This window comes from Leptidea sinapis, chromosome 23 (genome assembly GCF_905404315.1).
Source record: "Leptidea sinapis chromosome 23, ilLepSina1.1, whole genome shotgun sequence".
Classification (NCBI taxonomy): domain Eukaryota; kingdom Metazoa; phylum Arthropoda; class Insecta; order Lepidoptera; family Pieridae; genus Leptidea; species Leptidea sinapis.
The window spans coordinates 9,245,513-9,272,642 of record NC_066287.1 but is presented as its reverse complement, the minus strand read 5'-3'; the positions used below and the strand labels follow the sequence as shown (position 1 = coordinate 9,272,642).

Sequence of the window (27,130 nt, the reverse complement as noted above, 5' to 3'; positions counted from 1 at the left end):
CCTAAGTTTTCACTTCAAATAAGCTCCTGTACCTAGATAATTAATAGCCTAGATAGAGCTAGCAACTTGCTGCTAGACAACCGATGAAAACAGGCCAGATTTATTACTCTAGTATGCGTAACAAGCTACGTTACACTCGTGGTTTCTATGTCACTTTGTGTTAGTGTGCGTACATTGCTCAAAATAGAAGGAAAATCGTGTAGAGGCGAAACACGTTTCGAAGTATTTTTTTGTTGTGTGTCACTTCAGCATCATTTTAAATTTAAAAATCATTATTCAAATTACTTACTAAGTTCTCTCCAGTGTGGAAAAACGCCAGGCTTGCAGTAGTCCAACAGGGCCGAGAGAAGTACTCCACTATTCCAATCCGTTGTCAGATTATTTACTCGGCACTCGGGAAGAGCTGACTGAAGCCAAGATAACATCAGCTTCCTGCAATTTAATTTAATTGTTTCATTTAACGAGCATTTTTAAGCAAACTTTTTATTGCTTCAATGAGATGGAGCCATAAAATTGCTGCATATTCTAGTCTTTAAGCGTGGGACTCGAACTTAGCAAAATAAAGGACCTCGTGAGACTCGGGAGCAAGCTTTCTCTTAGAGATGATACGGGTAGTGTGATTCTAATAAGAATTTTGTGTTTGAATAATTAGGACATCATCTAATATATACAATCCTCGTGTCCCGGTGTTTGTTACCAAACTCCTCCGAAACGGTTGAACCGATTTGTATGAAATTTGTGTGCATTATAATGGGTAGGGCGTATCAATTACCAGTGGGAGGCTCCTTTGCACAGGATGCCGGCTATGATTATGGGTACCACAACGGCGCCTATTTCTGCCGTGAAGCAGTAATGTGTAAACATTACTGTGTTTCGGTCTGAAGGGCGCCGTAGCTAGTGAAATTACTGGGCAAACGAGACTTAATATCTTATGTCTCAAGGTGACGAGCGCAATTGTAATGCCGCTCAAAATTTTTGGGCTTTCCAAGAATCCTGAGCGGCACTGCAACATAATGGGCAGGGCGTATCAATAACCATCATCTGAACGTCCTACTCGTCTCGTCCCGTATTTTCATAAAAAAAAAAATCAATTAACATCAGCTGAACGTCCTGCTCGTCTCATCCCTCATTTCCATAAAAAAAGTTTCTGAATCTACAGAAAGGATTTTGAAAAATTATTATACCAACAGAAAGCCACATTATTTGTTAGTGTAATATATATATATATATTATCCCGAAAAATGAAAGGTAAAACTTTTTGTGGTAGTCCGATTTGCAAAGGAAGTCGGAGAAATAAAGGTCGTACTGAAACGTTTCTTATGAACGTTGATGTCATAAATGATTGTTTTGTATATACGAGGGCTGCACTAAAACTATCGGGAATGGAATATTTCCACTGTTCCTGTCATATTAAAATCTTTTTAATTGAAAACTCCTTGGTTTTAAAAATCGAATACCATTTATTTATTTAACAAAAGATTCTCGGTCTTGTCACAAGGTCTTTTCAAACTTGTTTAGTCGTTGAGAAAATGGAATTGACTCGTATGCGTGTGGCACTATTGGAACATGAACTAATATTATTGCACTGGTGAATAACGATGAAGTCACGGGTAACAGCTAGTAATAAATATATAATATTTCTTTATTAGTATATATATATTACTAGCTGTTACCCGTACATATATACTTTATACATTTTTTATGGTTTTTTATAATACAACATGCATGTTGCTATAAATATTAAATTGCAGTTTTTTTATGGAAAAGGAGTACAAACAAGCGTACGGGTCACCTAGTGTTAAGTGATCACCGTCGCTCACATTCTCTTGCAACATCAGAGGAATTACAGGAGCGTTGCTGGCCGGAAGGTGTACGCGGTTGTTTTGAAGGTACCCGTCCCGGAAACACTACACTAGGAAGCTCATTCCACAGCTTTATGGTATGTGGAAGAAAGCTGTTTGAAAACAGCGCTGTGGAAGAACGCCACTCATCCAGATGGTAGGGATGATAGAAGACACACAATGAACAGACGTCTCTACGCAATGCCTACGCGATCCTACGTTTACAGAGCACTGGGTCCCCGACAAATCGAACACCTGTGTGTTTCAAATTCAAATTAAAATATTTTTATTCAAAATAGGATGTGATATCACTTATTGAACGTCAAAAACTACCACCCATTACGAAATGAATGTCTCAGACCTGAGAAGAACGGGCGCAACAAACTCAGCAAGCTTTTTTTTTCATCGAAAAAATACAAGTAATATTGTACAATTTAACTTATTATTTAATAGCCTGAGGGCGGTCACTCCATTCCAAATCTGTGGCATCATTAAGAAAGTCATTTATGCTATAGTAACCTTTACCACACAAACGTTTATTAACAATTCTTTTGAATTATTTGAATACTTTTGTTTCGAACATTTTCTGGGATCTTGTTGTAAAAGCACATACATCGCCCCACAAAAGAATTACTAACTCGACTTAGCCGAGTAGTAGGCATTATAAGTTTATGTCTGTTCCTGGTGTTAACATTATGGTTATGACAGTTTCTAGCAAATTCACTTATGTGCCTATGAACATACATTCACGTAACGAACATTTCACGCGGTCAAATGGTTCCAGGTGATACTGGATTGCGCCAGACCAGAGATGACTGCAATACTCCATATGAAGCCTAGATAGAAGACGCGATTTCAATGGAATTGTTGCTTGCGGAGATCGAACCAGCTCCCTGCTGATTCACCAGGAAACCTACCAAAGCGTTATATAAAACGTGTTTGTAGAAAAGAGAAAGTAAAAATACATAAGTAACAAGAAAGACGTATTTCCCAATAACTTGCGTTGAAGTGGAGCGAATAAGGTAGGATGTAACGTAACCATTCGTTATCTGCGCAGGCGCCGTGTTAATTACTTGCAGTTACATAGTATATGCTGAGTAACAACGCAGTCATTATAGCAAAACTAAACGGTTAAATAGCTTAGCCTTTTGTGTGATGCAATGTTGGAATTGAGAATCTTGAAGTAGAATGGTTAAAGAAGGTTTTAATAATTGTATTGTAAGATGTTAGATGAGGCCTTATACCTCTTATTTATAAATTAATTTATTTATATAAATGATTTGAATTTTCTTTAGTGTTAATTCCGCCAATATTTGTATTTAAACAATTCGACACGTGTTTCGCTTCTATACAAGGCATCCTCAGGAGGTGTTGTCTCGCCAAAATCTGGTACGAGACTGGAATCTGGAATGAACACTAAAGAAAACTCAAATCATTTATATAATTATGGACTTCCGCAAAGTAACGTCTACTTCAATAAATTTTAATTAATTAATTTATTAATTTATTTCGGTCATCGGATCAGCCTAGCTATCCGACGTGGAAATCCTGCCAGTGTTCTTGGTACGATTCTACGTAATGATAGTTTTAATTTTATTTAGTCATAAAGTTATAAGATTAGTTTCAATAAAACAATTTGTTATATTAAAGTGATATTGCTCACTACTGGGATTAATAATTATTCAAATTAAATTTGTTATCGAAATTATGGCCGATTCCGGACTAGAACCCGCGCCTCTCGGATTCCGTCCGAGCGCTTTTACTATTTAATTGTTTAGATTTGAAAAAGCGACATCTCAAGTCAATATGTTCAACTGTAAAATAGATCATGTAGATGGAGCCACACCCTGATTGTTGAACATGACATACTAAGATTTATGATCGACACGTCACTCGGACAGTTGGCTCGGACGGATTCCCGCATAATTCATAATTTTGGTTACAAGTTTTATAATTAATAAAATATTGCCTATATTATAGCCTGTACATCATTTTGTTCTATTGTCAATAGTTTTTGCAGCGCACGCAAAAATAGGTTTTCGATTTTACACCTTGCGTAACAAAATAGCAATTTTATTACGGATCCCTAATTTTGAAAAAAAATAAACATAGCCTATAGCCTTTCTCGATAAATGGAACACCCAACACTGAAAGAATCATTCAAATCGGACCAGTAGTACCAGAGATTAGCGCGTTCAAACAAACAAACAAACAAACACTGCAGCTTTATAATATTAGTATAATTATAACACGGTTTTAAAACACGAAGGTGGGTAATAATACTATCACATGAGTGTTTTAATACCCAATTATCAACAGTTGCATACAAGACTTTATCTACACCCATAATATGAATCCTCTATAAAAGATTCTGAAACAGTTAGCTTACTGCTAACATTAAAGAAGCCAGTCCTAGTAACCAAAATACCATCCAAAGGAGTGTTATTATGAAAACGGATGATATAATGTTGTACTGAATTTCATTACAACACCCATTTGGATGATGTTGGTTTTTAGGACATTGGGTGTTTTAATGTTGGCAATGAGCTAACTGTTTCAGAATCTTTAATAGAGGATTTAAAGCATTGGTGTTCTTTTAATTCATTCATTAATTCTATTAAAAACGTATCCCGAACTTTCTCTTCCAACATTGTTCAATGGACATGTTTATATGAAATCTAATTTTATTGTTTGCAATTTGCAATTCTCTCACACGTAATTATGTTTTGGTTAGTTAAAAGCTAGCATGGGTTTATTGTTGAGTCCCCGAGGCGGGATAGTATACCACGTAATGCATTTGCATGAATTTCAATTAACTGATGCGTGATTTAAATAGACTTTGCGAGTAATGCATTTGAGATATGAACGTGTTTTGTTTCGCTTCTACTGTTATTAAGATGAAACTTTTATTAGAAAGCCTCAAATTGCATGTCGCTTTACAGCCGGCCGCGGAGCAGGAGTGAAACTGAATGATTAATTTCAAGTAGGCACTACTTTCAAGTCATGTTGGCCGGGTGGTTTAAGGCACCTGATTTAATCCCTGGCCCTGAAAGTGTAGCGTGGGTCCGAAACCCACACCTTTGTGATAATGTTAATTTGTTTTTTGTGTTTTTATATCCCTGCAGATCATGACTATATTTGATGTTATACTCACTGTAAATGCTCAGGCTATGACAAAGTCCTGAGAATATAAGCAGACATCCAAGGTCATTATTGGAATCTGGATCAGCCGTCTCACATACAAGCGCTCTACAAAGCGCTGGTCCGGCCACATATATATATATATATATATGGCACTTGGTTACCACTATTTCAGAAGACAAGGTCTCTGTGCAATACGGGTCATATTCTCGTTTCTCAGAAAGTCCTTTATGTATTTTTAATTTATTTATATATGAGATATATTTAATATATGAGGATTTTTAAAAGTGATAAACTTAGCCGAGTTTTCACTTTTGTATGTTGTAGAGTAGCATGGTGGGATAAAGATATCTAACTTTTTAATCTTTAGATTGTTTTCGTTATATTTGAACCAAGAACGGCAAAATTACTTTCGAGAAATTCCAAAAACCTAGCGTAAAAGCATTATAGTGGCCTATATCATAAAAATTATATTGTTTCGTATATATGAAACCATAATCAAAGTGAAACTTTTTAACATCCCGCTAAGAATATCAAAATTTTTCAAGAAAGTTATTGGTTTTACTCTGTTTTGCAAAAATCGACGTTCTGAGGTCCTAAGAAGCTTCTCTGACTACTCTCGCGAGGGTAGTCTGTATGTATGTGTGTGTGTCAGTATGTTATCCTACTATAACTTTAGAACGGCTTGACCGATTTCATCGTACTTGACGCCATTCAAAAGGGCTTGGCCAAACTTAGATTTTGAATATAAATATAGACCTATTCAAGCTATTAGATTTTGAGAAATGTCAAAAAAACTACGAAAAAATGTTTTTAAATATGTTTTTTTTTAAATTAATTTTGAAACGGCTTAACCGGTCGATTCCAATTAGCTCTTAGCCTAGAAAAGCCTCGATCGCGGCTAATCCAGTCAAAATCGGTTGATTCCTTCGAGAGGTATCGTGAACGAAAGAAATCCGAAAAAACTGGTTTTTCGGAATTACTCCAAAATTCCTAGTTCAATCTATACAAACTTAATAATATTCCATTTTTAAACAAAGTTCTTGATCTGGTCTTTGTAGGTTTAGATTCTTAGGCAGCGCTGACCAGAAGCCACCAGGATAACATCTGCGATCCATACTGGGAACACCACAAACTAAAATCACAAAATGTTCTAAAAGATAAAATAAATTATAACTCACCTAGGCGGGAACTTGCTTCTGCCAATCTGATACCGAACGATGAGCGACCAAATTAATCCTAATATTAGTTTTAGATTTCCATTCACTATATCCACATTTCCTGAAAAAACATATAAAACGCTTAAAATATATATAATAGTAGTTGTATACAAACCTACATTTGCAACTCTACTCTTATATGTTTAATATAAGCATAACAAAATTTATTTATGGATTTGAAAAGACGGCACTTAGCAAAACACTCACAGCTGAAGAGATAATTAATATGTTTCCAACAACGAAATTCTACTTCTATCTTGTTTTCATTATTTAATCCCCACTTTATTAAACATTTTCTTTGTACATTGCCATTAAAAATATGACAAGGTACTGTCTCTATTGAACATGCTTGTATTATTAGATAATATGAATTTGATTATACCATTTTGTACCCATCAATCAAAGACTTAAGATGGAATGTTATGTGCCTGTAATTAAGGAACTTACAGACTAGTTTGTCGTTTGAATCTAGATATAACTGCAAAGAAAAAACTAAGAAAAGAAAGAGACAGAGAGTTTGTGGCGAGGCGAGTGAAAGAGATAGACTGTTCGTTTTATGTGGAAAAGATCTTCTTCTATCAAACAGATACTTAAGTAGTCTAACCAAGTTTATTTATTGCATTCAACAATAAAACGCGAATAAGCAGGAAAAACCTATGCAGGATGCTGACTGGGCACTGTCGACTAAACAGGCACCTCAGTGTGGTCGGATTAAAAAACGAGAACTTGGAGATTTTACCTTGAGGCCGATGAAACGCCTCTTCATCTCCTCTGCGATTTCGGCCCTAATGCATAAGCGTAACACCGTCCTTGGCGACTATAACCTACTCCAAATTCTTTTTTTTTTTCAAATTCAAAATAGGATGTGACATCACTTATTGAAACTCAAAAACTACCACCCATTCCAAAATGAATGCCTCAGACCTGAGAAGAACGAGCGCAACAAACCCAGCGGACGTTTTTATTCATCGAAAAAATATATTTACAAAGTAATATTGTACAATTAAACTTATTATTTAATAGCCTGAGGACGTTCACTCGATTTCCAATCTGTGATATCATCATCCCAGATGCTGTTTGTAATACTCGCGTCAAGAAGATACTGCGTTAGATACGGCTTGACGACGAGCGATAAGTATGAGTGGCGAACACAGTAGACCAATTCTGGATGCAGTGTTACTAGGACTTATTAGGACTAGATATTGTCACCATCTTCGAATAATTACAATAAATATCTATATTATTAAGTAGTCTTACCTATATTAACTAATTTTACACCGTCGTCTTCAATGGCTTGTAAAGCGGTGGTAACGTTGTCCAGTCTATGGTGCTGGTTGCTCGGGCTACGGCTCCAACCCTTAAGCCGGCGACCCTGCAGTGCTTCCACCAAAGCACAGAGTACAGTTCCATCGCGGAGATCTTCTACGAGATCAACCACCTGTCAGGTGAAATATAAAATTGAAATAATTTCTCGTTGGTTCAATTTGTGGTTAAGAAGATGATTGTTGAGGGGAGTTGGTGAGCCATTAATTTGTTCATGACAATAAGGGATGAGACGAGCAGGACGTTCAGCTAATGGTAATTGATACGCCCTGCCCATTACAATGCAGTGCCGCTCAGGATCTTGAAAAATACAAAAAATTTGAGCAGCACTATTATTGCGCTCGTCACCATGAGACATAATATGTTAAGTTTCATTTTCCCAGTAATTTCCCTAGCTACGGCGCCTTTCAGACCGAAACACAATAATGCTTACACATTATCTGGACAACCTGGATCCTCGAAACATTTTATGGGTTTATAATGAGTCCTAGGGGTTTACCAGCTCAAAAACTCCTAACAGTGACTCTGTTAGGAGTTTTTGAGCTTGACCAAAGGTCTGGTACGTACCACACTTAGAGGATACATTTGGTCATATTGAGAGGTAACGTTGCCAGCTTAATGGGCACCTTACCAGCTGACTACGATATTAATGATTTTTATATTTACAATTAGAAATTGTTTAAAACATAATTTAAGTTTAATTCTGTATTTATTTTTAAGTTTTTTATTTTTAGTAACTATGTGGTTCAACTAGTACTTATGACTTCATAGTATCGGATCTGGCGAAAGTAATTGTTTTTGTATACAAAAGGCATCGCATTCAACTGATAAAGTATAAACAATTATATATCTCGAAAATTGATGTCTCTTTGATTAATCATCTCTTCATATAGAATTCGATAAAACAAAATTGGAATCTACAATATAGGGTTGAACTTCCCGCTGACATCGTTAAAATTTCGTAGAAATTTTCTGTATTTTAGAAAATCTGTGGTATAAACTATATTCACTTAAATGTTTTACATTATTTTTTTTTTTGAAAAGGGGGACAAACGAGCGTACGTGTCACCTGGTGATAAGTGATCACCGCCGCCCACATTCTCTTGCAACATCAGAGGAATCACAGGAGCATTGTCGGCCTTTAGGGAAGGTGTACGCGCTTTTTTTGCGATATGAAGCGACGTCTCTACGCAACACCAAGTGATCCAGCCATTCACAGAGCACTGAGTCCCCGACAATTCGAGCTGCTCTGCATTGCACGTGGACAAATGGATCGAGCTGAAACTGGGATACACCAGGCCAGAGATGACAACAATATTCCATATGTGGCCGGACCTGCGCTTTGTAGAGCGCTAGAATGTGGGCCGGCTTGAAGTATTGCCGTGCTCATTTATGACACAGAGCTTCTTCGAAGCCAATTTGGCTTTGCCCTCCAGATGATCACGGAATCGGCAATCGCTCGAGATTTCGAGACCCTGTATTCCGATACTAGGCGAGGCTTTAAGGGAAGTGTTGTCGAAGAGCGGTGATACGACAAATGGGGTTTTGTTTAGTGGTTAACGTGAAACTTGAGTCTTCTGGGGGTTAAATTGGACAAGGAATTAAGTTATTTATCTTACATTAATTGCATTAGTATTGGATGGATGAGGTGTAAAATAATAACGTGGATAAGCCTTCACTATTAATTATTTGTAAAATTTGAAAAAAGAAATGATATTGTCTAAAATCTAAACCATTTCGCAAAGGATTATGTACCTATAGAAATCGAAGTTTATACAAAATATTTATTTGAGAGATTCAAATATGAACCGCTGAATTCTACTTTAACATTGTTAAAGGGTAACATCGGCCATCCTGTTACGAGATAATGCTTGCGAGCACATTACTGTACACGGAAACAATTTAATTAAATAACTTTTGCCACCGCTCTTCAGGAAGATAACTCAATATTATGTGGAATTTTAAAACTTCATAAGTAAATCATAATGCCAATTCGATTAAACATTTTAATTAAATATTTCCCTTTATTTATCACGGAGAGTGCTTCAAAGAACTGTTTGATCTCAAATCAAATCACGGCGCAAGTTAAAATGGGTTCAGATATAAAGAAAAAAAAAAATCTGGGCTGAGTATGTATCTGAAGTACAGTTTACAAATCCCTAACCACAATATAGTAATAGAACAGTACTTTAACTTTATACTAGAACGCTCGAAGCAACGACGCACGCACACATACACACGATTTACGCGGCCGCTAAGCAATATTGGGAAGGCGTACGCCGCCGATGCTGTTCGCTGTCCGAGTTAAATGAGCTGCGTCGTCAATTGTTTTGTATGTAGCCCAGTCGTAGGTATAAATTTCATGGAGACCGCTGAGTTACGCTTCTGTTCTATTACTTGTACTGTGCCTGAGCAATATGTTTTTTTTTAGACGGGGAGGACAAACGAGCGTACGGATCACGTGATGTAAATTGATAGCCGCCACCCATATTCAGTCCACATGAATCAAATCTTTTTGTTGTACTAAATTTACAAATACGTCTTTTGAACAGTTACTCGAACGGTACGTTTATTATATAAGTGCAATTCTTGTTCTACTGAATATTTGCAGGCACCAAAGTTCTAGTACCTTTTTCTCGTAATGTTTTATGTTATTTCTTAGTCTATGTAAATAACTTGGTGCAATACCTTGTTTAGTAATAAGGCCATTAATAAATTACGCAAGTAAGAACAAAATATAATATTGTGATAGTGTTAGTATTATAACTGCTCCTATAAATCCAGAGAAATCACAGGATCATTGTTATATGCCAGGACAATCGTGGGCAGGCTTGAAGTACAGCCTTGTTATAAATGTAATTTGGCTTTTGCCAAACGCATTGTGGATAGCGCGCAAAATTTGTCATTTTTGGGTGAAACTGAGATTTTTAGAATTATATTATTAATTGTTTTATTTCAACTAGAAGAAAGGCACCAACTGACAGATGTCACTGACTCGTCGAAGACGGCGTTACATAAGAACATGCATGCAGACACACGTGCTACTAGCTTAGCTCGTCGTAAGCCCACGCTTCCTAATAGCGTTACAAAACGCCATGTTATGAATATTCCTGCAGGAGATCTATGTTATAGTTCAAGTTTAAGTGTGCTGAAGAAAGTACTTCCGGACGCCCACAAGCCCCACTCTAAGTACTCTCTTGAACCTTTCAATAGCCAATTTTATTCTATAATTCTTTCATAGCTTCCTTGTGCGGTGTTTCCAGGACGATATGACATGGGTGCCTTCAAAAAAGCGCATACACTTTTCTAAAGTTATGGCAATGCTCCTGTGATTCCTATGGTGTAGCAAAAGAATGTGGGTGGCGGTGATCACTTAACACCAGGTGATCCGAACGATCGTTTCTCCTCTCTTCGATAAAAAAAGTGCAGAACAGGAAGTTTCACATTTCGACTGAATTTATTTACATCCATCCATTCATTTCTAATTAATTTACTTAAAGAACCTACCTTGCTCATTCTAGTCAGCCAGTCATTTCTTGCCAGTGAATAGCCATGAAGTGTTAAAATGAGTCTAGCCAAGTTTAACATGAGAATAAACAGACAGATGTGCAAATGTTATAAATATAAAAGTACCTTTATATCCACTGGTTTCAACGTTTCATTGACCCAATTTCTAAAAGTTGTCGCCTGGATTTCCACCCATAGATCTTCGTGGCCCTTGATGGCCATCGCCTTAGCTGCTGTTCCCTCTGGACTTCTGGCAGCAAGACCAGCTTGAGTTATCCGTCCTGCAGACCCTTCCGGTGTGTGGGCCTTCAAGCCCTGATGCGTAACCTTTACACCCTCCATTTCCGGTCTATAATCTTACAAGCGCAAGAAATTCCGATCCTTACATACCATAGTTGCGAAATGATTTGTAGAATGACGTTTCATAGTTATCTGAAAAGAAAGAAACATAGATGTATTAGAATATAATAGAAAACACTTTATTAGCAACAAAAACACACACCTTCTATTAACAATATTAATAACAATCCAAAAATACTAAATTAAATGAATAAAAGTGAATAAATGAATAAAAGTAACAGAAATAAAAAAAAACTGTGTGGCGCGTGATTCCCTGTTAAAAGGATCAAGTATGTTCCCATAAAAATCGATGTCCTTAAAAAAATTAATAAAGAAAACTAAACTGTAGAAAATAAATATTTTCTTAACGATGACGGTGAAAACACACATAGATTGAGAGTCTTTTCGAAGTCAGTTGATAATTAAATTGACAGTGAATTGATACACACATAGACTTAATGCTATGACCCTAAGGGTTAAAATTTATTTCTGACATTGAAGACATTCACAAAGACTTAAGGGAAGAAGCTACACTTCTCGCATTTAACAGATCTAACTGTAGGTTTATTCTACAATTTTGGAAGTACAACAATCAGATCGTACCCGTAAGCAGTTGTTCGATATGCAGCTATTTGCGCCAAAACACTAAAGTGATTTTCATGATTTTTTATGACAATAAGGGACGAGACGAGCAGGATGTTCAGCTGATGGTAATTGATATACCCTGCCCATTACAATGCAATGCCGCACAGGGTTCTTGAAAAACACCAAAAATTCTGAGCAACACTACAATTGCACTCGTTACCTTGAGCCACAGTAATTATGTTAATTCGCCCAGTAATTCACTAGCTACAGCACCTCTCAGAACAATAATGCTTAGACATTATTGCTCCACGGCAGAAAAAGGCGCCGCTGTACAGTATGAAGCCTCCCACTGGTAAATGCACTAAGTCGCCTTGTACGACACCCCAAGGGATTTTCCTATTCCTTTTATGCCCCAGAGAAGCACAAGAATTATTATTGAATTCATTCTTTCATTCATATTACCTAACCCACCAGTTTATGTTACACATACGGTATGTCCAATTAACAATGTTATAAATAAGCATTTGAATAGTTTATGCGTGTAAATTTAAATATGAAATGTTAACACGATATCCAAAACACACTATTTGCAGTTTCATATTTGTTTGTTTTTGCCAGGATTGGTATGATTATTTGTACGGTTTCAGTGAAAGAGAGGTGAACTTTAAAATTAGAAAAACATATGTATTTAAAAGATCTCAAAATATAACTATTCGATTTCTTCTTAAATAGTGTGTGAGTCGAATTTCTAACTATCCTGATGATAATGTCTGCGTATAGTGTTGGCCGATTAATTCGGCTCAGGTCCTTCCAGAAGTTCAGACCCTTCCTGGAATATTTGCAGACTTCTTGGAACAACTCTTTATTATTGATGCTGAATTCTGTGAACAATGTTGCTCCTTGGTCAGTCACTTCTATACATTCCAGGGTTACGTGAAAGACTATTTCATCGTAAACCAGACATCTTCTGCGCTTACGCAGCTTGTGAAAAGGTGTTTGTTTAAAGTGGTTTGTTTAATGTGATGACCTTATATCGGATATCTTCTTTGTTTAATCTTATGGTAGTGTATGTATCTGTCGACTGTCTGCCTTAACCTTACCTTTTTAACTTTGCCTTAAGTAGTGGAAGGATTTCTCGCATTAAATTTGTGGAAAAATTTATTTTTTTTATTTCTAGGGTGTCGAATTCTTTAAAAATTTACCATTTTTTACATTTAATTTTTCTTTTTTCAGTGTGACAAGTGTCTTTTGGCACGTGGCCAAATTCGGAACCAACGCCACCCTCCTTTGAAGTGGCAATTTTTACGGTCGTTTTTGATTTGCAGATAAGTGTTGTCATGCTTAAGAATATGTCAAACTAAGATGCCAAAAGATCCTACTCGCATTATTTGTCATTTTCTGTATCCCTGATAGCGTATGTTCATATCAAGAAAATGAGTTGAGTAGTAAAACACAAAACAGGCACACAATATAGTAATCAACGACGACGACAAGTAACAACATTTTAACTTAGCTCCTCAAGTAAAAAAATAATTTAGTGGTTTAAAGTGCATCGTTTGACCTGAAAAGTATACCCACAGTTTCTATTTTATTCAGTGTTTGTAACTAAATATAAATTAATAAATAGAAGCAGTGTTAAATTAGTAATATTACTCAAATAATAATCTTGTTATTCGGATTTTTAAACATGTGACTAGTACGCGTAAGCGCCAACCAATCCCGCGGCGCTTACAACCTTTTGGCCGAGAAGGTCGGTTGAACGCGGCTGGGCCGCTTGGCTCGCTACGTACCTCCGTACCTAGGAAAGATACCGCGTGGCGTAAGTATTTTATGTACCGTCAAAATGGATTCATCACGCCCTGGCATTTGTGCTGGATGCCGGACTAAGATTACTAGCAGACTATACTTAAACTGTTGCGTTTGCAAGTTAAACTTTGATATCGAATGCGCTAATGTATCCGAAAAGCGGTTCAATTTAATGGAAGTGGAGCGTAGAAACAGCTGGAAATGCCCGGGATGTGTGGTTAAAAAACCTAAAATTGATAATAGTAATACGCCTGTTAGACCTACTGAGCTGAGTGGGAGCTCGCCGGAGCATACAAAATTTTCGATGGCATCACCTTCAACCCGTGATGACGACATTGTTATTAATAAGGGTGATATAAGGCTTTTATTCAAGGAGGAGTTCGCTTTAATGAAGGACACCCTTATAAAAGAGCTACATATGTCTTTGAAGAGTATGGTGGAAGAGGAGTTTAAACGTATGAGGAACGATATAACATCAATAGAGGAGGGTATTACATTCATGAATGCAGAACATGAAACCATGAAGCAGAAATTGGCCAACCAGGCGGTTGAACTAAAGGATCTACGTAACCACAATACGTCTTTACAGAGTACCATCCATGAAATGTCCTCCCGACTTGAAGTCATGGAGTAAAACAATCGATCCTGCAATTTAGAAATTCAGTGTGTTCCAGAGCACAAAAGTGAAAATCTTTTGACAACTGTTATCCAGCTCTCGAAGGCTGTCTCGTGCGGGATCCAAGAAAGTGACGTACATCATTTTACCCGTGTCGCTAAATTCAACAAACAAGATCGTAGGCCTCGTGCAATCATCGTAAAGTTGGCAACTCCCCGAATTCGCGACTCCCAGTTGGCCAGCGTGATTAAATTTAATAAAGTAAACACCAACAAAAATGACAAGCTAAATACAAGTCACATTGGTATGGGTGGAGAAAAAGTGCCGATTTATGTAGGAGAACATCTATCACCAGTGAATAGAAAATTACATGCGGAGGCGCGTCGCAGGGCCAAGGAGAAGGGTTACAAATTTGTATGGGTTAAGCAGGGTAGAGTATTTGCTCGAAAAACAGAGACCTCTGAATATATCTATATAAAAGATGAGAGTAGCCTAGATAAAATTCAGTAGTTGCCTCATTTAGAAGCTCTTTTGGTGATTTAAGCTATAAAATTCGATCGATTACAAATATTCTACCAAAATGTTAGAGGTCTTCGGACTAAGACTCATGATATTCTTTGTAATATTGCATGCTTAGATTATGACATATTAGTGCTAACGGAGACGTGGTTAAACAGTGGAGTATACGACAACGAACTATTTGACAATCGTTATAAATTATATAGGCGCGATCGCGAGAGTTCCGGTTTCCACTCAGCTAAAGATGGTGGAGGAGTTTTGATAGCAGTCTCAAATAAACTATGCTCTTCTAGATTAAAGGACAAGGAGAGCTTATGTGAAGATCTCTGGGTCAAAGTTGAACTTTCTAAAAACATCGTAATTCATATTTGTGCTGTGTACATTCCGTCTCCAGTTAAATTAAATATATTGAAACAATTCATAGATAATTTTAATCATGTTTCCGAAAATATACATAATGTTTGCGTCATTGGCGATTTCAACTTGCGCTCTATTAGTTGGCCTCTTCCTGGATCTACTGATTCAATAACTAATAACGGTTCCTCGTTGGGTCATCTCCTAATTGATTTTGTTTCTCTTAATAATCTTTTTCAATATAATAATATAACCAATAACCAGCTGAAAATTTTAGACCTTGTTTTAAGTAATATGCCTAACATCAAAGTAAATGCATCACATAATCCACTAGTTAAAATTGACCCATACCATGTTCCCCTGGATATATCAGTTTACTTAAATGATAAATATAAGGAACTTAGGGCTAATTTTGGGGAAGTTAGATATAATTTCCTAAAAGCAGATTATCAGAAAATTATCGACCAACTTGATAAAGTAAATTGGTTGAGTGAATTTTCGGATAGTGGAGATGTAGATGAAATGGTTGGTCGCTTCTATTGTATATTAAATAAAGTAATAAATGAATTTGTACCAAAGACAAAACTTCCGCATTGGTTTTCCAAGGCGTTGATAAAAGTGACTAAAGAAAAGATAAAAGTTCTACACCGTTTCCGAAAATATCATAACCCTCTGGACGAAATAGAATTAAACATTTTAAACAAGAGATGCAAAACATATACCATCTCTTGCTACAACAAATACATCCAAGATATTGAAGAGAGTATCGGTAGCAACCCAAAATATTTCTGGTCCTACTTGAATAAGAAACGTGGTACGTCTAACCATTACCCTCATAAAATGATATACAAAGATGTTACTGCTTCAGATGGAACTCAAATTTGTAATCGTTTTGCATCACATTTTTCCTCAGTTTACAGTTCTTCAACCGGGTATAATTTATCAACGAGTAACGAAACTTTTGGTAATAACCATAATAACAATTTAGGTAATCTGCATATATCTAGATCAAAATTGTTTCTATACTTAAAAAGACTTGACCCTTACAAAGGCCCCGGGCCGGATGGTATCCCATCTTATTTTGTGAAAAGCTGCTGTTCTGTCCTAAGTCTTCCACTTTATCTCATATTTAACAGATCCCTAGCAACAGGTATTTTCCCATCCCTTTGGAAAACTGCTAAAGTTGTCCCAATACACAAGAATGGAAATCATGTGGAGGTATCGAATTATAGACCCATCTCCATTTTACCCGTGTTTGCTAAGATTTTCGAGGCTTTAATATGTCCATACTTAGAAAAACATTTCAAACAATCGCTCAGTTTAGAACAGCATGGTTTTGTTAAAGCAAGATCTTCCAATACGAACCTCGTCAGCTACCTTCAGTATCTTGTCGACGCGGTTGATTCATCCCACCAAGTAGATTCTGTATACACAGACTTCTCAAAGGCGTTCGACACCGTGCCCCACGGACTACTAATTAAAAAACTAGAAAAATATGGTATCTTTGGAGCAGCCCTAAATTGGTTTGCCTCTTACTTATCGACTAGACAGCAATACGTGGTAGTGAAAGGCTATAAATCGAATACATTCACATCAATCTCAGGTGTTCCACAAGGCTCCCACATAGGCCCATGGCTATTTAACGTGTTCATTAATGACATAGTATCTGTGTTCAGTAATAGCAAAGTTTTTCTCTTTGCTGACGACCTCAAGCTTTGCCGAGTGATTAGAACCTCTGAGGATACTGAACTGCTACAGAAAGATCTTTCAAGTTTGTCGAGTTGGTGTTCGGAGAATGGAATGTTATTAAATACCTCGAAATGTCACCATATAAAATTTACACGCAAACATAACATCATTGAATCCCGGTACCACTTTTGTGGAACAGCATTGGAAGAGGTAAATTGCATTCGTGATTTAGGAGTAGTCTTCGATAATAAACTGACATTTCTCCCACATATTGACAAAATCGTAGCTAAGTCTTCTAGAACTCTTGGTTTCATATTAAGAAATTGTAAGTATTTTAAAAACCCGCTCACTAAGATTATTATTTATAACGCCTTTGTGAGGAGTACCTTAGAATACTGCAGTGTTGTGTGGTCACCAGTCTATAAGGTTCACCAATTACGCATTGAGCGAATTCAAAAAAGATTTTTGAGACACCTGTCTTATTCGGTTGGTCTACACAAACTCCATAAATCATATGTCGAAAGACTGAATTATTTTAAAGTGGAAAACCTATCAGTTCGTCGTCAATTATCAGATATGGTATTCTTGTTCAAAGTACTGCGAAGTTTTGTCGATTGCCCTATATTGCTTGAATCTTTCACTTTTAGAGTTCCTCACCGATTACCATATAAACCCCTGGGTCTTTTGCGTTTACCGTTAGCTCGTACTAATCTGAAAATACACTCTCCTATATCTAGACTAAGCCAAACATATAACTCTCTCGATGTATCTGTAGACATATTTAACACGTCACCCATTGCATTTAAGACTGCTGTTCGGAAATTTTTGAATATTGTTAAATAGTATTTAAGTTAGTTATAATTCTTAAGCTATATTAATAGTAAGTATTTTTTAATGTAGTAGATAATAATAGTTCATGTAGTTTGGAACTTAATGTACTTGATATATTTTGTTACTTGATTTGCATGTTGTGGCACCTATATTCAGTGCACTTACAATTTTATTTAGACATTTACTTATTTTAAGATTACTTTTAGTGTAACTGTAACTGGATGTCCTTAAATAAATAAATAAATAAATATTCAAATTTGTTAGTACTGAAATAATCTTTTAAAAAAGTTATTTCAATATAATTCAAGAACATAAAAAAAATATATTATGAAAAAATTCACACATTACTCCATTTTCTAAATATCGTCTTTAGGAACAAAAACATAGTTTGTAACAGCTAAAAGCCAGTGCAACAGCTGTGATAAATCACTGGACAAACTTAACTAAAGGGCTCTTGTGTCGGTCGGAGCGATCATTTCAAGTGCTGCAGAAATTTAAAGCTTCAAGTATCACGTAAGCATGAGGTTCTTTTTATCTCCGTGAAACTACTTATTTAATACAAACTTTTCATAATAGAATGGACTTAATTTAACGTGGTAATGTGTCCTGTAAACAATTTGATATTTTAAAGTTATATCCCTCATTTCTGCGATTCATCATCATCAGTCGGAAGACCTCCACTGCTGGACAAAGGCCTCCCCTAAAGATCTCCACGGCGATCGGTCCTTATCCAACCTACTCCGGCGATCTTGACCAGATCGTCGGTCCATCTTGTCATCCTACCAACACTTTCGTCTTCCAGTACGTGGTCGCCATTCGAGAACTTTTCTGCCCCACTGGCCATCTGTCCTTCGAACTATGTGCCCTGCCCACTGCCACTTCAATTTCGAAATCATTGGGCTATGTCGGTGACTTTGGTTCTCCTACGGATCTCTTAATTATACAAATTAAATTTGTACAAAATTTTTTGATGATACAGCATTCAAACTGGATTAAGATTTGAAGGAGCAAGTCCAATTCAATTTCCTAATATGCAATAATTGGGCTTGAGCACAATATAAACTGTAAACTAGATCCTGTAGATAGAGTCACCCGAGAGTTGAACAAACAAAAGAAGATTTACGAATCATGCGGCATGCGAACGGTCGCTTAATTGGAAGAGGGCTGGGATGTAGCCCAAGAAGCCCGAGCTCAAAATTCAAATCCTGCGGGATCGATCATAAATTTTGGTACAGGTATTAAATTTGTATATTAACAAACAACGCCACAAGTTTGGATATCATCCCCACCATCTGGATGTGTGGCGGTCCTCCACAGTGCGCTTTTCAAGGAGCTTCCTTCCACGTACTACAAAACTGTGGAATGAACTTCCTTGTGCGGTGTTTCCGGGACGATACGACATGGGTACCTTCAAAAAAAGCGCGTACAATATCCTTAAAGGCCGGCAAAGCTCCTGTGATTCCTCTGGTGTTGCAAGAAATTTTGGGCGGCGGTGATCACTTACACAACAGTTGACCCGTAAGCTCGTTTGTCCTCCTATTCCATAAAAAAAAAACATACGTACAAGCCACGTGATATGTAAATGATTACATGATTTCTACCTATGAATTAATAGGTTACGTGTAGCTAGAGTATAGTGTGGGTGTTTCCGGTGCTCGTGGCCTCGGAAGTATTAACGCGAGTTGATGCTTACAGCTCATCAGTGTCAACGAAGCAAGTGCTAAGAGTTTTGAGCAGATTGATGACGTATTGTCACAGCGACGTGATGGATGGGGATCGATCGATATCGTGAACTTGAAGGAAATACTATTACTTAGGAAGGTGCCAATACGTTATTTATGAATAGTTTAGGATTTTAGTATTTATGCTACGTTAAACATATATAGAGTGTGATGAAAAATTATAACATCATTCTTTAATTAGCAGAATAATCTGAGGTCCTCTTTTTGAATTCGACTTCATAATCAGGACGCTTTCGATTGGACTTATATTTTTTTATGTTAAAGGAGGACAAATGAGTGTACGGGTTCAGGTGTTAAGTGATCACCACCGCTCGTATTCTCTTGCAACACCAGAAGGATCACAGGAGCGTTGCTAGCCTTTAAGGTGTACGCGCTTTTTTGGTACCCATGTCGTAGCGTCCCGGAAAAGCCGCACAAGGAAGCTCATTCCAAAGCTTTGTAGTACGTAGACGAAAGCTCTTTGAAAACCGCACTGTGGAGGAACTCCTCACATCCAGATGGTGGGGATGATACCCTAATTTGTGGCGTGTCGTGTGAAGGTGGAATTCGGCGGTATATAATGATTATAATACAATACGGCAGGAGCAGTTTTTGTTACTTATTTCCTTATATCTCCGCTGACTATGGACTGGAATGTTTTTTCGTTTGAAAGGGTCTGGAATTGGTCCCGATGTAAAGAATTAAATGTGATAAAGGAATGCATGATTTATTAGGGATCTCCTCCATATTTATAGAAACATGAATTATTCATTAAAAATAAAAAAAACATATTGTTTTGACATTAAAATAATTATTTGTATACAAAAACTATCATTTGGCGAATTGGAAGTGATGATGAAGAAGAATGGACGTTTAAAGGTAAGGATTTTATATTTGGTAACAAGAAAGATAAGCCACTTTAACCGATAAAATTAAATGTGAATGAAGACAGGATTATCAAACAATTCTAAGTACGTACCTACGTAGTAAGTGCGTCTCGTGAATTGTCACCTAAGCATACATTAAAAAACCATACGGTACATCACAACCGGACAATACGTCAAAATGTGAATATTTGAGTTGAATTGAATGTGAATGTGAAGTTTGGCGTGAAATTCTATTCAAATTCAAATTCAATAATTTCTATTCAAAATGGAATATGATATCACTTATTGAAAATCAAAAACTACCACCCTTTTGAAAAAGTATGCCCCAGACAAGGCTCAAGAAACTCAGCGGGCTTCTTTTTTAATTTATTGAACAATAAAACTTATTATTTAATAGCCTTAGGGCGATCATTCTCTTAAAAATAATCTTGATATAAAAGAGTGGCAATCAGTTTCTAACTGCTTCTTCTCATTAGCTCAACGCTTTACTAAGTAGCGTTGAGCTAATGAGAAGAAGCAGTTAGAAACTGATTGCCATTTGAATTGAATATTTTTCTTATTGAATCTACAATAAGAAAAATATTTTTTGACTTTCTATGAATAAAGTGATTTTGATTTGATTTGATTTAAATATTTGGGTTTCCATTGGCAGTTGCCTCATCACCACTTGAGCCTTTTGCCCGTTTCCCTCCTCTTATACAAAAATAAAACAAGATAGTTAAAAAAATAATATTCTTTTGTGTTAGTTTGTTAATAAAGTAAATCGAATACAAACAAGGTTTTAATTAATCATGATTTGGTGTAAGCTGTACAAGGGTTTAGTATTCATAAGCATAATTGAATATCTATAAAGTTATAACATTCTCAACTTAACTGGAAGTGAGCCTCTCGGGGGATTCTACGGCGCTACGAGAATTGATTAAGTTTTCCGAAAATTTAACATAGTTGATTTGTTACACTTTTAAAACTCGATCTCCAAAAATGATACTTTAAGATTTATTAAGTCTGTGTAGTTTTTACTGTAATATATAGATATAGACCTTTTAGTAATTAGGATTTTCATAAAGTTTAAAAACAATTATATTATTAATTTCAATTTATTTGTTAAACTTATTTACAATAATATAATAATGAAACAAAATAACTATTTCAACAATGCACAGTATATATACACATAACTTTTCTCCATTAAATCCATTCAATTTCAATAAATAAAATATTAATCGCGTCATGTCAGTTGCGCCAGTCATGAGCATGTCGGTGACGCGAACCCATAAGATTTTCCCCTACTAAAAGTGTCCAACACGGCTATTGAAGTTTTCACTTCATGACATCTGTTTATACTTCGGCTTGCTATTCAGGTTAAGATTTATTATACTAACACTGATTGAATTTCCTACAAAACACATCACACCGAAAACATTTTCATGTATAATGTTTCCAAGACGAGACCGTATGACTAACTCGGTCAAAAAGTTATCAGATCTCAATCAAGCTAAGCTGCCAAACCAAAACCCTAAAATCCAGATAAATTATATATTTAAATCTTCAAATGAATCACAAAGTGATATGAATACGAAATACAAATACAACTTTTTGCCAACTATGTACATAAAATCAAAATCCATTGGAGCTTCCTTTTAAGCACTATAGCGCTTGTATTAGAAGACTCAACTCTTCCATAGCTTATTAATATATATATATATATAAATAAACATACATAAATACATGTAAACATCCATGACTCGGAAACAAACATCTATATTCATCATATAAATGCTTGCACCTACCGGGATCCGAACCCGGGACCTCCAGCTTAGTAGGTAGGATCGCTAACCACTCGGCTATACAGGTCGTCAAGTATAATAATAATAATAACCGGACGACCGAGCCTTGCTCGGATTTTTAAGAATGTACAAAACTTGAACAAAAAAAAACTAATAGGACATCTGGATTCGAACCGGGGTCTTCTGCTTTCCGGATCACCCAATGTCCCATCTGGGCTATAATAGTCTTGTATATAGTGGCGAAATTTACCTTTGTATTCTAATGTTATTGTAGCTGTTTCTCATTCAATCATGGATAAAACCATTTTTTTAAAATTGAAACCTAGCTAGATCGATTTATCACCCCCGAAATCCCCTGCATACTTAATTTTATGAAAATCGTTGGAGCCGTTTCAGATTATATATATATATACAAGAATTGCTCGTTTAAAGATATAAGATAAACTTATTTATAGACAATCATAAGCATATTCTAAATAATAAAAAGTATGTGTACTAAGCGTACCAGTGGGAGGCTCCTTTGCACAGGGCGCCGGATAGATTATGGATACCACAATGGCGCCTATTTCTGCCGTGAAGCATTATTGTGTAAGCATTACTGTGTTTCGGTCTGAAGGGCACCGTAGCTAGTGATTTTACTGGGCAAATGAGACTTAATATCTTATGAGGACTTATTATCTTAGGTCTTTCAAGAATCCTGAGCGGCACTGCATCATAATCGGCTAGCTGTATCAATTACCATCAACGGAACGTCCGACTCGTCTCATGCCTTATTTTTATAAAAAATTAAGAAATAAGGTGTTTGTGTGTGTTAGTGATAAGTAAGGTGTGAGAGGCATAACGAGGAGTGTCAGTGTGTATTTGTGATCAAATGAATGAACCTTTTATATGTGTGGTGTTTGTGTGTCTATGATAAAATTGACGTATAAATACTGTTAAATTATTAAAAAATAATTTGCGTTAATACACGCATTATACACCCGCACTCATGCATATATAAATCCACACACATGCATATATACATCAGTACACATGCATACATAAAAAAATGTTTATGTAATAGGTAATAGTGTTGTCACCGTGTTGACATCTGAGCAAATCTTTTGCAATATGGACCTGAGACCTTAAGGCAATATATCTCATGTGTATTCAATTACATAGACACCCACACCCTACAAACCGGAAAACAAGAGTACACGTGCACTGCCATTTTGGGGCAGAAATAGTTGTTATGACAGTAATAAATACCTGAGATGTTATTTAGTTCTACTGGTAGTGGGAGAAAACTGAAGGCTGCAGGCATTAGATAGACATTACTACATATTTGACGACCTGTATAGCCGAGTGGTTAGCGATCCTACCTACTAAGCTAGAGGTCCCGGGTTCGAATCCCGGTAGGTGCAAGTATTTATATGTTGAATATGGATTTTTGTTTCCGAGTCATGGATGTTTAAATGTATTTATGTATGTTTAAGTAAGTATTTTGTATTAAATATATCATTGTCTTGTAACCCATAACACAGGCTATATATGCTTAACTTAGAGAAAGATAATTTGTGTAAAAAGTGTGCCAATATTATATTATTAATATTATATTATTACAGACGACCCATATAGCCCAGTGGTTAGTGACTCTGCCTACTGACCTGCAGGTCCGGGGTTCGAATCTCGGTAGGAGCACACATTTATATGATGAATGTGGATGTTTGTTTTCGAATCATAGATATTTATAAGTATTTATATTTGGTTAAGTATGTTTATTGTATTAAATATATCATTGTCTTGCAACCATAGTACAGGCTATGACTAGTTTGGGGCAAGATAATTTGTGTAAATTTGTGTCCATATTTATGTACAGTAAACTTCTCAAAAGCTTTGATAAATCACCTTGGGAACTTTCTTTCTTTTTTCTTATGGAAAAGGAGGACAAACGAGCAAACGGGTCAGCTAGTGTTTAGTCATGTGCTCTTGCAACACCAGAGGCATCCCAGGAGCGCTGCCAGCCTTTGAGGAAGGTGTATGTGCTTTTTTGAAGGTATTATCGCATCGTCCCGGAAGCAGCGCACAAGGAATCTCATTCCACAGGTTTGTTGTAAGTGTACATAATTAATAGTATAAATAAATAAGTTCGATAGAAGACACACAATGAAGCGACGTGTCTACGCAAATAATCTAGCCGTTCACAGAGCACTGGGTCCCCGACGATTCGAACTGCTGTCCGTTGCACGAGGCCAAATGGTTCGAGCTGATACTAGGGTACGCCAGACTAGAGAAGATAGCAATACTCTATATGTGGCCGGACCAGCGCTTTGTAGAGCGCTAGAATGTGAGACGGCTTATCCAGATTCCAATAATGACTTTGGGTGTCTGCTTATATTATCAGGACTTTGTCATAGCCTGAGCATTTGCAGTGAGTATAACATCAAATATAGGCATGATCTGCAGGGATATAAAAAACCAAAAAAAAATTTACATCACAAAGGTTCGAACCCACGCTACTCGTTCAGGACCAGAGCTTAAATCAGGTGCCTTAGACAACTCGGCCAACATGACTTGAAAGTAGTGCCTACCTGAAATTAAGGATTCAATTTGACTCCTGCTCCGCGGCCGGCTGCAAAGCGACATGCGATTTGAGGCTTTGTAATAAAAGTTTCATCTTAATAACAGTAGAACCGAAACAAAACATGTTCATATCTCAAATGCATTACTCGCAAAGTCTATTTAAATCACGCATCAGTTAATTGAAATTCATGCAAATGCATTACGTGGTATACTATCCCGCCTCGGGGACTCAACAATAAACCCATGCTAGCTTTTAACTAACCAAAACATAATTACGTGTGAGAGAATTGCAAATTGCAAACAATAAAATTAGATTTCATATAAACATGTCCATTGAACAATGTTGGAAGAGAAAGTTCGGGATACGTTTTTAATAGAATTAATGAATGAATTAAAAGAATACCAATGCTTTAAATCCTCTATTAAAGATTCTGAAACAGCTCATTGCCAACATTAAAACACCCAATGTCCTAATAACCATTACATCATCCAAATGAGTGTTGTAATGAAATTCAGTACAACATTATATCATCCGTTTTCATAACAACACTCTTTTGGATGGTATTTTGGTTACTAGGACTGGCTTCTTTAATGTTAGCAGTAAGCTAACTGTTTCAGAATCTTTTATAGAGCATTCATATTATGGGTGTAGATAAAGTCTTGTATGCAACTGTTGATAATTGGGTATTAAAACACTCATGTGATAGTATTATTACCCACCTTCGTGTTTTAAAACCGTGTTATAATTAATAATACAAACAGTTGCATAAGTAACTAATACAACGTGACGCTACAATGGTAAATAAATGAACTACTAAATGAACACACGGGTAGAGCTATGTAACCTAAATCTTAAAAAAAAAAAACGAAAATTTCTTAATCATTGAAATATTCAAACCAACAAATTTTATATTTTGGATACAAAATTTCAATCACCCTTACGTAGTCGCTAGCACGCGGCTACTATATTTCTTACAGGTTTCTTCGAAATAATATTATCGAAAATTGTTTTATTTAAGTGAATTATGTATTTATTTTTGAACATTTTTTTATAATTACGGCTATTTAGTTGTACCCGAGTGTTTGTAGCGCCACGCTGTATATCTTACACAAGTGCTGACCCAGCAAACGTTGTATTGCCATATAAAGTAATTAAAAAAAATCAATAATTAAAATTTTTGGGGTATAAAAATAGTTGCAAACGATTCTCAGACCTACCAAATATATCGTGATCGTATCTTGAAACCCTACAGCGGTATTATGGATGGAACAGACTAATATTAAAACGCGATACAAAAATAGTTGTACATGATGTGAATATATACATGTTTTGTAGTCAAAAAATATAGGTAAATACCCTAAATAAACCCTCTACGAAGCACGCTGCACGGTTTAGTAGTTTTTGCAGTATATCGGAACAAAAAACAGCTCTACGTTTATTAGTGCATATTCTCAACGGCATCGCTATTACTCGTCAATTTGAGACAAGATGTTAAATATCATTAATTAAGAATTCTACTAGCCACGACGCACTTCGAAAATCAATAATTCGGTTTATTTTAATAGGGATGGTGGTTTTAGACATGGGATCCCGTGGTCTTACTCTGCAGTACGAATACAACTAAAAGACCGGAAAGTATGGGCGTCGTCAGTAGTGTGTGGTTTTTAGTAATTAGGGAATCAAAGACCAAAACGAATTAGACGCGACATGGAAAGATTGATGTACCATTAGTGTCATGTGTCAATGTGTCAAGAGTTTCTCGCCGCCTCCGCAGTTCCGCCACGACCACGATCCATGCAATCGGATCGAAATATCGGCATCAAATCAATAAAATATATCTACACGTTGTAATAATCTATATATAAAAAAATGAATTGTTGTTTGTTAGTCTCGCTAAAACTCGAGACCGGCTGGACCGATTTGGCCAATTTTAATTTTAACAATTTCGATTTTCCTTTGATGCGTCCCGTTCTAAATTCAGGTGAGTCCTCAACTCTATTTTTTGACGTTTTCACAGCTGTCATAGTCTATCTAGACGTGTAAATGATCTAAGGTATATCTATATATATAAAAACGAATTGCTGTTCGTTAGTCTCGCTTAAACTCGAGAACGGCTGGACCGATTTGGCTAATTTTGGTCTTGAATTATTTGTGGAAGTCCAGGGAAGGTTTAAAAGGTGAAAAATAGGAAAATGCTCAGAAATAAATTAAAAAAATAAAAAATAAATAAAAATAAATAAAAAAATTTATGAAAAATTAAATTTATTTATTTATTTTATTTTATTTTTTAAAAATTTTTATTTAAATAAAAACAACAATTTGGTTTTTTCTTTGAAGTGTCCCCCGTCGTTCAGTAATCAAATTGAAAGAATAGTTTAAAATGAATAACTAATAAGTTTGA

The 27,130-nt window shown here is 36.1% G+C and overlaps 1 protein-coding gene across 2 annotated transcripts in view; it reads right to left on the bottom strand.

Moving 5' to 3' along the window:
• LOC126971192 (filamin-C) overlaps positions 1 to 27,130 on the bottom strand; it is a 162,298-nt gene that overhangs the window by 106,865 nt on the left and 28,303 nt on the right. For both annotated transcript variants that reach the window (XM_050817355.1, XM_050817356.1), the window contains exons 2-5: positions 11,159 to 11,464; positions 7,460 to 7,640; positions 6,164 to 6,263; positions 290 to 432 (exon numbers count right to left, since the gene is read on the bottom strand). In XM_050817355.1, coding sequence (XP_050673312.1) covers positions 290 to 432; positions 6,164 to 6,263; positions 7,460 to 7,640; positions 11,159 to 11,374 — 640 coding nt within the window. In that variant the 5' untranslated portion in view covers positions 11,375 to 11,464. The remainder of the gene's footprint in view (positions 1 to 289; positions 433 to 6,163; positions 6,264 to 7,459; positions 7,641 to 11,158; positions 11,465 to 27,130) is intronic.